Genomic DNA, 13,123 nt, shown 5'->3' on the forward strand with positions numbered 1-13,123 from the left:
AATTTCTATTTGAATAACACTCGTTACGAAACTAACATCTCATATACAAATAAGGTCATAATTTAATCAAATCAAAATTATTAAGATCAAATTTAATAAATTAATAGTGAATTGAACATAGCCTAAATTCAATTACTCCATATTGTGATTTGGTTATTCAATGTTATAACAATTCACCAGTTATGGAGATCATCATCATAACACCACCAAATATTATAATTCCATATGAAGTGATTGCTTCCTAATCAAGTGAAGATTCACATCTTACATTCAATCATTCACCCATTTTTAAACTCATCTTACATTCAGTCATTCACCCATTTTTAAACTCAAAAATTTCACAACTTTTTCAATTATCAAAACCATCAATTCTTTTCCATTTTTTTTTTAATTTTTTCACACATTTCCCACCTTCACCATTAAACATAACACCAAAAAATAAATTCATTTCCTCTTCAAATCTCAAAAAAAATACTCAAAACTCTAAAATTCTCTCTTCTCCATCAACAATGGCGGGTGGACTTCACTCCTCTCTAAGACCACCATCTTCATCTTCTTCGTCAAACAATTCATTCACTTATAGAATCCTCCTCCTTCTTACTCTTCTCCCTTTTACGCTTGCTGCCTTCGCCTTTGTTCTTCAATGGCGTGGAGGTGTTACAGACCCTTCTACACGTTACTCTGCCGAAGAACACAGGTTTCCTGGAATGGATAGTTCTCCTCCTACTACAACTACAACTTCCAAGGTTATGCGCTCTGATTGTGGGCCCCTTTTAAGCCATTTATCGCCTTCTTTTCCTTATTATCGTGATTGGAAGTTTCATTATCAAACCGATCTTAAGCCTAAGGTAATTTGTTTTTGTATTCTGGTTGATTTGGGTTTTTGAGTTTTTTTTGGTTGATCTGATTCTGGGTTTTGTTTGTTTGGATTTGAATCGGAATGGGTATTGCTTGATTTGGTTGATTGTTGGTGGGATTTTTGTTTTGACCTGCTATTGAATTACTGATTCAGTTTGGATGTTGATTTGATTTGATTGCATGATTTTTTATTGTTTATGTGAATTATTTGTAATTTTTTAATTGGATGCTGATTTGATTGTAAATGGATCAGTTTTTAAAATTTGAATTGTGGGGTGCAATTGATTAATTGAGTTTAATTGGCATTTTGCTGATTCAATGTCATTTCTTGTATCTTTGCATTTCAATTGCTGATAATAGCTGAGAAGATTTTAATTGATATGTTTTGAACTTTTTAATTAGTGTATTAGTTAAGATCTAACATCCTGAATCGATTCGAAATCAAATTGAGAACTGTGCTGAGAAGATAGCATGCAGGGAGCTAAATACTCCGTATCGATTTTATGCGTCTTTGTCTGAACTAAAGACCTAATTTTGTTGTGATTAGATTACAATCACGACGAGTACCTCAGCAAGTTTGGAACAGATTCTTCCATGGATGTTCTACCACAAGGTTATCGGGGTCACTACATTTTACCTTTTTGTGGAAGGGAAGGCTGCAACACCTAAAGTTACAAGGGTTTTGGAATCTATTCCTGTGAGTTTAACTGCGGTCCTTCGAGTTTCTCCTTTGCCACATTTAGGTTACTTTAGTTGCAGTAGTTTTTTTTCTGGTAAGACCATCTGAATTGCTGACATCTGTTCTATTTGCAGGGTGTTAAAGTTATCTATAGAACAAAAGAGTTAGAGGATCAACAGGCTAGAAGGTGTGTTAATCCTGCATTTTGATAATTTAAAATTTTAAGCTGGCAGTGTCCAACAAGTATTTTTAATTGCAGCATTGATTAGTGAAAGTATTTGTTCAATTTTGAGCTCTCTTTGTGATTTCCTATATCTTTTTTTGACTCTCCGCCGCACACTTCCCAAAAATTAGGGTGTTTGGGGGCAGGGTAATTAACCTGTTAAAAGCTAGTTATATCCTTGGAATTTTTTTTTTTTTTTTTTTTTTTTTTTGACCTTCCGCTTATTGGGTTGAGGGTTGTTCGGTTCCATGGTTGATTCTTCTTATTGAGATATAAGCTGTATAATTGCTTAGCACCGTGTCTTGTGGCTACCCATGTTGCTTCTACGTCATCTTTAGCTGCTCTGATCTTGTTTTGCTGCTGTCTGTGTGTACCAGTTGCTTACACATCATTTTTAAAAATTTAGATCCCTTGGATGGACTGATATGATGCTTTGTTGTTTTTTTATTTGAAAAATTGTATGTTCAATCGATTGACTGCTGTTCCTTTTTTTTCTTTAGCCGAATTTGGAATGAAACGTGGCTGGCAAGTTTCTTTTACAAGCCGTGCAATTATGAGTTATTTGTGAAGCAGTCACTTAACATGGAGATGGCAATTGTTATGGCTAGGGTAAGAAAATACCAGTTATTTTTTGAGCACTTGACAGATTTTATTACACTTTTTTTGGCTGATTTTTCAATGGATCTTGCTATCTTTAGGATGATGGTGCAGAATGGATTCTTCATCTTGATACTGATGAGCTAATACACCCGGCTGGTACTCGGGAGTATTCATTGCGGCAACTTCTGCTTGATGTTCCTGTGAATGTGGATATGGTTGTTTTTCCCAACTATGTAAGTAAAAAGGCACTAACATAATTACCGCTTTATGTTGTTATCTGTTCTAGTATAGTTAATTTTCTTATACACATAGTTATGGTGCTAATTTAATATCATTTCTTGTTCAGGAAAGCAGTGTGGAACGTGATGATATCCAAGATCCTTTTAGTGAGGTAGGCTCTTTGAATGGAGATCTTTGATAAAATTTTCCTCAAAAGTGACTTGTGTTTTATTTGCCGATTAGTATAATATTGAAAATCTTTCTAGCTTAAGACACTTTATAGTACATTTGCAACGGACTTTTCCAGTCAATATAATTATAAGCTGTATACCTTAGAGGTTATTTGTCTTGATTCTTGTATCAATCAAATCATTCAGATTTCAACATATATCACAGCCATTTATTACTGGCAAATTAGCAACTGAAAGGTTAAAACCAATTTTAAAGAACAGATGGGAGTGTTAAAATCTTTGTTAGTTATTGTTAGGCTATTTAATACTAAAATGCTGATCTGTCAATGTATTACCACAGTTTGTGCAAATAGGATACATAAACAATGGTTATTACTATTATTATTAGTTTTTATTTATTTTTTTTTTTTTTTTTTGCACATATTGCATAATTCTACGGTACCTACTTCATTAGTGTCAAATAATTAGGGACATAGTAGTTTGCCTATCATTTTCTTCTCATACCCTACAGCTCATCCACTGATGTGTGTTGCTTTCATGCAATAGGTATCTATGTTTAAAAAAAATTATGATCATCTCCCGAAGGATACTTACTTTGGCATGTACAAGGAAGCTACTCGTGGAAATCCCAATTACTTCTTGACCTATGGTAATGGGAAATCGATTGCTCGAGTACAGGATCATCTGCGTCCTAATGGTGCCCACCGGTGGCACAACTATATGAAGACTCCTAAGTATGACAACTTTTTCTGTCTTGTAAGCACATTAGTTTTAAAGTAATATGTAATAAGTTTTTATTTTATGTATCTTCCCTTTGGAGTTTATAGGTACTATTTAGTAGCCATGGGGGTCATCATAAAGGATAAAAAAGAAGTTTGTTAAAAGACAGTGAAAGAGTGTTACCAATTTATATAGTGTTAGTTAAGGATCAGCGTCTCCGCTTTAGATCAACCTTGAACCTGTAAAGATCCTTTCCAGTTTAGAAAGATACCATAACCACTTATTAGTTATTACTGAATAAGGCACAAAGAAAGTGTTCTTTGAGCATAAAGGTTGAGGTGTAAATCATGTAATGTCATTAAGGATTAAAAGGTTTGGTGGAACGATATGAGTGGAGACTGGAGAGGGGATACAATTCCTATGAAGTTTCCAGAGTGTTATAAGGCATAGATGGGGTAGGAAGGGCTTGCTTAAGCTATTCGAAGGGATCAAACCAAGGCATTTGATGATTGCCCTCAATGTTCTTGGACATCATGGCTTAGGATGAGCAATGTCATCAATGGCTTAATGGAAGGACAGGGGCCACATGAATTCCGGAAGGAAAATGGATGGAGGGGGGGGGGGAAGGGTTAGATGTTCAGATAGTCAATATTTTCTATAGCAAGAGGCCAGGATTCAGTGTTGCCCATTTCTAATTTTTCCAGCTCCCTTGTCATTATTTATGCAATATTTATCTATGGAGTATATCATTTCCTTTACGATTTTAGTGATTTATGTCATTTGCCACTTTTATTTGTAGTGAAATCAAATTCGAAGAAGCCGCTGTTCTGCACTATACATATTCAAAGTTTTCAGACTTGACTTCTAGACGTGATCGATGTGGATGCAAGCCAACAAAAGAGGATGTTAAGAGATGCTTTATGCTGGAATTTGATAGAGCAGTAAGTTTTAGTTTTACCACATTTTTTTATATCCATTCTTTTCTCTTCTTTTCTCTGTGATGTGAAGTGTTTTGGTTAATGAGGGTATCTTCTGTTCTTTTGTATGCCACATGATTAAGCTTTTATTGTTATGACTGAAAAAAGTAGTTTTAGAATACAATTCATCTTGGCTTCGTCTACTGCTCAACCTGGGCTTGTACTCTTGTAGTTATGAGTTAGTCCTTAATAGTCAGAGTCCGAACTTGAAGTCCCATGGTATGTATCTAAACCATATCAGTATCAGATAGGGAATTCGTTGCTAGAGTTTGATTCCCTTTAAACAATCTATGCTATTTAGTGGGCTTGATGTTTATATAGGGTTGGTTTTCCTAAGATGCATGAGGCATGACAGTCTTGTCTGTGGTTGGATTATGAGTTTGTTGTCGTCCTTGTCGATGGAAGCAAACTTTATGACTGTCTAGTCAAATCAAGTATGCACTAAATAATCTTCTTAAGTGTCAGTACCTAATTTCCCTTTAAGCCGATTAAGACATTTAACATGTAGGAAAATCTGAAATGAGAGAGGCTTTGGGTGCATACCGTCATTAATGTTTAATGATTAAGAGCAAGAATCCTCCTCTTTGTTCAGAAAACACTACAGATGCTGTATCTTAGATGACATGCATGGGTAAAGGCTCCATATGATTTTGTAACTAAACATGTGCCCAAATTTGTAGAATTTATCATTAGTAAATCATACATACTTCCTTTGTAAGGGGATAATTATTTGCTTCATGGATTGTTTGTTGATTCATATCACTAAAATCATAATTAAATTTTTGCAAACAGAATATGTTGGGCAAGTCGTACTGATATCGGTAAAAAGGTTGAAATTCTGATACCCAATTCAACTCTTAATTTTTGGTTTAGAAAAGTCATTCCAAATTGACTGGCCTATCAAATGGGCTACCTATACTTGACCCAATTAAACCCATCTGTTTTATTCTCATATGGCTGTTGGATCAGGTATATTATTGGACTGAAATTTAATAAACATGTTGAATATATAAAGCATGTGCGTTTTGAGTTACTATTGTGCTCTTATTTTAGAATTTCTTACTGTTTTTGGGTAATTTCCACATTCTCCCATGCTATTAAACAGGCCATTTTTTGATTGAAATGGCAATCCTTAAACTTATTTTACAAAAGGGTATTCATGCCAACCTGATTAATTGTACTGGTGTAAATTTCAATCCAAACCAGCTACTTTGTGCTCAGTTTCGATCAGGAATGTTGTATTGGGGTAGGTTTTGGCCAGCTATAGTTACATTCTAGAACTGGACAGTCATTTCCATCCTCCACTACTAAAGGACTCGACCTTGGAAAAGGTCTCAAAGGAACCAGATTGCCAGAATGGTAGGGGCCAAGAGCTTGCAGACTGGCCTGCCAAGAAGCAACACTACTACATCAAAAGCAATCCTTTAAGCTCTTCAGAACATTTACTAGAAACTTTGAACAAAATTTTTATAATGTACAGCATCTGTAGATTTCACACCCCTCCTGAAAAATTATATGAAGTAATTCCTATTAGCCAAAGATTATAAATGGTAATTTTTAGCTTTGACTGTACCCTAGTCTTCGGGTCTTCCTACTCATTTTCACTGCTCTCTCTGGATCTGCATTGAACCAAGCACAAACTCTGTTATGCCCCAAGATCAACATAATACTTCCCTACCATCAGAAATGAATATTTGATAAAGGCGGTGCTGCACATTGTCAGGCTGTTCAGAATGCAGGTAGCAGAACATTCAATGCTCCACTTGGCCAAACTATGTCACTATCTGCTGTGTACAGCCTATCTTGAAATAGCTAGCCAAGTTATAAGCATAAGATACTATTTGGACTAGCCTTGCTTTGCACATAACACTTCTCCATGCCACTTTCTCAAAAAGCTGCTTATACATTTTACCAACAGAAAAGGTATTGTTTTTCATAAAAATGATCAACAGAAAAGGTATTGTTTTTCATAAAAATGATCCAGCCCACAACTTGCTGAACATAAAGCCTGCAACTAAAAATCATTTAAGCTCAGGATTCAGGAACCATTAACAGGGATAGTACAAGTATTAATGTCTGCCCTTTCATATAATAGCTGTCTATCCACCAGTTTTGTATTTGATTAAATTCGGATTCAACATCTGATTGCTATTATCTGATTGTGCTTTTGGCTTGTGTTGTCATGGAAGCCAATATATTGTTTGTTTGGTTGAATATAGAAAGTACTATTTCATAGGAAGTTATTTTCATATAGTCTAGTTTTCTAGGAAGTTCATGAACTTGTTTGGTTTACTATAGGAAGTTCCACTTCCTAATTGGAACTTCTTAAGAACTAGGTAGTGCTTCTTCCTTTGGTTTTGCTCTGTTCCATTTTCTAAATGCTTCCACTTCCCATGTATCTTGTTGTCAACCAAACAAGTGCTGAAGATATGAACGATATTGTTGATTCTTCTATTTAACCTTCTTACATGTTACCTATGGCAGGCATTCATAATTGCTTCAACTGCAACTGAGGAAGAAATGAGGAAGTGGTAAGTTTTTGAGCCTAAGAGGTCTTCTTGTCTGTTTATTGGTTGGTATGGAAAAATGTTACTTTAATGGATATGATTCATTATTACTGTGTTTGTTGTGGCATCTCTGATTTTAGGTATCAAGAGCATGTTGTATGGGGAGACAAAGCACTTAACCTGAAACTTTTGAGGAAGGGCATTTTAACTCGCATATATGCTCCCATGGTGAGTGTTGTTATTCCCTTCCAAACATAATCAATCCTTACGAGGCTTATAACAAAGACATGGATGTGTGATACTGCTGGGCTAAAACATGGTCTATTCAGTACTCAGTAGGAGAGATAACTCTATTTTGTTGTGTTGTGCTACTGTTTCTCATTTTTATTTGTTTCCTGTATCTCTCATTCTTGTGTGCTTTCGTCTACAGGTGATTGTTCAGGGTTTAAGAGAATCTGGTGTTTTCACTTCTATTATTGAATCTGCTTCAACATCTCTTTCAAAGGATAATTTCTTATCTTCAATCGTGAGTTCTAATTCAACAAGACCTAATGATTTGGTCGCTTCCTCAAGGAAGAAGAATAAAGCCAGAGAGTCTCAGGCAACTGTGAGGAAGGTTCTGCAGTTTACAGATGCGGCTACTCATGAAGCTGCTGTTCCACCATTGCCATCACCAGGTGTTAACGATGATGATGTGCAGGAATCATGATTGATTTGACATATTCATTTTACAGCTTCCTATTCTTCTGCCCATTATGTTACCACATGATTGAATGATAATTAGAATGTTTGGTATAGAGAATGGGGTGAAGTAGGAGGGAAGAGGTTTTACCTTTATGGTTTCTTCCCGATCATTGCCCAAGCGCTTTGTACACATAGAGAGAGAGAAAAAAAGAGAGAGGGAGAGGGTGGTAGCAGAACATTTTTTGGCCCGTTCATTTCTAGTACCAGCCCTGTGCCTGAGTCTAGAAATCGGGGTCGCGTATTATGTACAGAAACTGGTGGTCGATATGATGAGAGGCGATTGTTTCACTACTTAGATATACGTAGACGTAGTGTAGGCACCTTGTGATACTCTAATTCTTTGAATGGATCTTTTTTATTTCATTTCTACTGATTTCTTTTTGTTTTTGTCTAAGTTTTTGGTCCGATTAATTCAATCATTGAGATTATTGCAGGACAAGGCTTTTTGGCTTGTTCTAAATTGTCACATGCTTACACTACATAATCAATACTCCTTATTTTGGGAATCTGATTCCATTAAACGTCAGTTACAATATTTAAAAATGTGAATGCTACTCTTAATTATGAACCTAAAATTATGATGAAAATTTATTGGTTATAGAATATAGATTAATAGCTAGTGCTATATTCAAATTAGTATAACAAGATATAGGTGGTGGAATTATAGCTTGTGCAACATGAAAAAAATAATTAAAAGTTGAGGCCTAAAGCAAATTAGTCGACCAACAAAGCCAGATCTTGGGGAACAAGGCCATGTTCCACGATAGTTTGGAATATTTAGTGTTCATGGATTGGATTCATAGTGCTTTGTTATTTTAATTTATATTATTATATTAATGATAAGAGTAACATTTTAGGTTATGTGTTGCTCGAGAGGGATAACTACTTTCGCTTCCTTTTGATGTTTCTGTTTAGACTATGAATGTTTGCCAATGCACTTCAGCCCCGATTTCTATATCTTAAGGATTGAGATTGAAATTTTATAAAACATTTTTTTTCTTAATTATATTTTAACTTTAGAAAAGTTCAAATCAAGCTATAAAATTCAAATTTATTTTATCAAAGGCTAACTAGTTTACAAGTAGTTCCTCCCCCCCCCCCCCAAAAAAAAAAAAAATATTGAGATTATACGTGAGTAAGAATGGCAACGGATCGAATTCGGGTCGGATGGAGCTTTATCCGCTTACTTCATCCGCTCCATCTGATCCACCTGCCACCCGCTTAATCCATCACCTGCATCCGATCCATCTATCATCCTCGGATAAAACGGATCGGGTGCTTAACGGGTGATAATTATAATTAAATTCCCATTAAAATAGATTATATTTCGTATGTCCGAAGACAATCTAATAAAGTTCCCATTAAGAATAAGTTGCAATATACAAGGAGAATGTATTCTTTGATGAAGTCATGAATTTAGAGTTTGAACTAATACAAGCTATACTGTAGTATAATTCGTATATGATAAGATAAAACTCTTAATTTTATAATCTTTTGAGTGATTCCATTTACTGACTACTCCTATAAAAACATTCATGAATTTGTTGTGGTCCGCCTTGCATTAATACTACTTATTGATCAAAATTTTCTAATTTCTATTTTTTATTATGATTATATTTATATATATCGGGTGATAAATGGATGATGGATTGGGTGACAGATGACTTGGAGCTCCACTCAAATTCGACCCAATTCGTCACCCGCTTCATCCATCATCCGCCTTTCATCCATTTAAAACGGATTTTCATCCATGTATTTATATCGGGTGGATCGGATAACTGGATATCCATTTAAAATTGCCATCTCTACACATGAGTATGTTCATGAAGTAAAGCTTGACTAAGTGTACCAATATTAGGGTAAACATTAATCAATGAGGTCTTAGCCTATAGCTCACAAGTTCAATTTCCCATGGAATGCCGATAATAGGGGAGGAAAAGTTAATGAATAAAAATTATGACATTTTTTAAGTGTCTGGATTGAAGGTAATGTTGTATAGGGGTAATACTTTCCCCTCAAAATAGGGGTAATTGTTACTCTAACCCCCCCGGGTAACTTTTTTCCCTTGAACAAATTATCTTGCTTCCTTCTCTTTCGGCTCGTCATTCATCTCACATGGTCACTCCTACCTTCCACCACTGACACTGTCACCACCCCCATCACCATCACCACCTCTGTCACCGTCACCGTCACCCACTACTAGAAAAAGGCCATTTTCCGACGGACCTCAAATTCCATCGGAAAATTCGAAATTTCCGATGAATTTTAATCCGTCGGAATATTCCAACGGAATTTAGCCGTACCTACGAAATATCCCCCGCAATAATTCCGACGGAATTAAATTATGTCGGAAATTAGAGCTTCCGACGGGATATTCCGTCGAAAACTGTACTCCGACGGAATATTCCGTCGGAAGGTCTGATTTCGGAAAGAATTTAATTCCGTCGGAAAGAATTTATTTAAAAAAAAACGAGTTCAGATCTCCTCTTTTGTTGAACTAGAAAGAATAGGGGGAAGAGAGAGAACGACGGAAAGAAAGGAAAAGAGATAGAGAAAGAGAAAGGGAAGTTTGAGGACGTCGTTTCCCCGCAACCCGCGGCGTCTCACCGCCGCTGCTGTGTGAAAGGGAAAGAACGAGAAAGAATAGGGGAAAGAGAGAGAGCGACAGAAGAACGAGAAAGAGAAAGGGAAAGAGAAAAGGGGGCGCTGTTTCCCCACAACCACCGGCGTCTCACCGCCGCCGCCTTGTGACCTTTGGGCCGCCGCTTGGTAAGTTTAATATTAGATGTATTTGGGTTTTTTTTTCGTTAAACCCTAACCACCGTCACCATTGTGCAGCCGTCGTCCTCCATCTGTATCCTCTCGTCGCTGCGACTAGACCCGCCACCACCTCCATCCTCCCGCCGTTGTGTAGCCGGTAAGACTCACCCTTTATTTATTTATTTTTTTAAATAATTAAGTCTGACCAAAGCCGCCACCACCTCCATCATGTAGTGAAAACTAACGCCTCCTCTACAGCGTTTTCCTTGCAGCCACCACCGAATCCTCCTCTACCCTTGGTGAGTTCTTTCTCCCATGTTTTCTAATTCAATTTAAGTTGTTCACTTAATTGCAAACCCTAATTAAGTTTCTAATTGTAATTATTTGTAGGATTTGTAGATTTACTTGGTTTAATTGTCAATAAAAAGTCAGATCTAGACATTATAAACCCTAAAATTCTTAGTTTAGTTTATACATGGCATGTTAGTGACTAATTGTATATAGATATATGTAAGTTTATTGTTGTTTTTAGTGTAGTGTATACATGTTTGTTGTATTTTATGTTTAAATATGTTGAAATATTTGAAATGAATGTGCTGTATTATGATATGTTAGTTTAGTTTGGTTTAGTTTAATATAATAATGTATGTTAGTTTAGTTTAGTTTAATATAATGTATGTTAGTTTATTTAGTTTAATATATTTGTTTTATATAATGTTTAATATAATATTTAATAATTGTTTAATATATTTATTTAGTTTAGTTTAATTATGATATATTTGTTTAGGTAGTATAATTCATGTGTCCTTTACTTTATATATTTTGTAAATGAATCATTTGCATAATCATATGCCTATATACCCATTCAAGGCATACACATTAGGAGTATGTCTTGAATAGTCCCCGGTTGGATTGTCCTTGTACGCTTATTCTCACTTAGGTGGTGAATGTATGCCTTATCTTGGCTTCTCATTTCTCTACAATGTTCTCTGGGTACATAGGTATATCTAATCGCCTACATCGTGTACTTGGAGAACTGTAGGGAAATGCTGCCGGATTTTCCATAGAATTGAAAACCTGGCTTACATTTACTAGTGGGATTAAACGTACAAGGATGGGTTAGGTTGGAGTGATAAGGACCCTTGGACATCATTTCAAATCTCATTTGCATTTCCATAACACTTTGATGGATAATGAATATTAAATATGCTTTGTGACTAATGTGATTATACATATGCGTGAGTTGTGTAGAAGTTGTAATCATGAAACGAACAGAACGTAGCTGGATGTATGAAAGGAAGATTCGGCTTTCTATTAATCCAGAGTTCATGAAAGGGGTTGATGAATTCATTCAGTACGTCAAATATCATCCCGAGAGTAGTAACCCGAATGAAGTTAGGTGTCCATGTTTTAAATGTAAGAACAAACGGCTTTGGGATGCAGAAACGGTTAAAATTCATTTGTATCACAAGGTTTTTGTACCTAATTACTATGAGTGGATGTGTCATGGGGAAGGGTTTCCAGGAGTTCCTGAACGGCGATCTAATGAATATCGTGAAATGGTTTTCGATGCTTTTGGTCATACTTAAGATCAAGGGCATTCCGAACAGTCAAGAGCCTAATGCACAAGCCAAGCATTTTCTGGCCGGATTTGTTGAAGGCTTCTGAACAACCATTATACGAAAGGAGTTCATTTTCTATGTTAGAGATGACTACTAGAATTACTAGTCTAAAGTGCGAATATAATTTGCCCCACAGATGTGTTGATGGGCTTGCTTCTTTGGTAAATGAAGCGATTCCTAACAACAACCATATGGCAGACACACTCTATGAGGTGAAGAAGATTATGAAGGGGTTGGAGCTGCCTCATGAAAAGATTCATGCATGCCCGAAAGGATGTATGTTGTTTTGGAAGGATGATGCTCGACTATCTACATGTAGGGTGTGTGGAAGCAACCGATACAAGAAGACTTTTAAAGGTAGCTTAGTGCCTTTGAATGTTTTATTTTATTTCCCGATCACACCCAAGTTGCAAAGGCTCTTTGCAACCAAGAACATTTCGGAGGAAATGAGATGGCATTCAGAAAAACCCTCGAGTACAAGGCACAATGGCATACCCTAGTGATAGTGAAGCTTGGAAACACCTCGATAGTTTCTTTCTAGAGTTTGCCTCCAAGCCTCGTAATGTTCGACTTGGCTTGTGTACAAATGGTTTTGCTCCTCATGGTAAATTTGGGGGACAATATTCTTGTTGGCCTGTCATTTTTGACCCTTTATAACTTGCCTCCATCAATGTGTATGAAAAGACAATTAATGTTCCTTTCGTTGCTCGTTCCTGGTCCTAAAAACCCTAAGGGCAACTTGGATGTGTACATGCAACTGTTGATAGAAGAGTTGAAAAATTATAGGAAGTTGGCGCAAATACTTACGATATTTCGAGGAAACAGAATTTCAATCTTCGAGAAGCCATCCTATAGACTGTTAGTGACTTCCCGGCTTATGGTATGTTGTCTGGTTGGATCACATCTGGCAAGAAGTCTTGTCCATATTGCATGGAGAAAAGCAACGCATTTCGGCTCGAATATGGTGGTAAAGTTTCTTGGTTTGATTGCCACCGCCAATTCCTTTCGACAGATCACCCTTTT

At 36.2% G+C, this 13,123-nt stretch overlaps 1 protein-coding gene across 1 annotated transcript; it reads left to right on the top strand.

Moving 5' to 3' along the window:
• Positions 1–197: 197 nt before the first annotated feature.
• Positions 198–8,099, top strand: LOC110738336 (glycosyltransferase-like KOBITO 1). The gene is made up of 11 exons (XM_021918701.1): positions 198–848; positions 1,406–1,555; positions 1,672–1,724; positions 2,261–2,369; positions 2,459–2,593; positions 2,707–2,751; positions 3,317–3,504; positions 4,290–4,431; positions 6,952–6,998; positions 7,115–7,202; positions 7,405–8,099. Exons 1-11 carry the CDS (start codon positions 510–512, stop codon positions 7,681–7,683), a joined length of 1,575 nt encoding a protein of 524 aa, XP_021774393.1. The 5' UTR covers positions 198–509; the 3' UTR covers positions 7,684–8,099.
• Positions 8,100–13,123: the final 5,024 nt, after the last annotated feature.

This window comes from Chenopodium quinoa, unplaced genomic scaffold (genome assembly GCF_001683475.1).
Source record: "Chenopodium quinoa cultivar QQ74 unplaced genomic scaffold, ASM168347v1, whole genome shotgun sequence".
Classification (NCBI taxonomy): domain Eukaryota; kingdom Viridiplantae; phylum Streptophyta; class Magnoliopsida; order Caryophyllales; family Amaranthaceae; genus Chenopodium; species Chenopodium quinoa.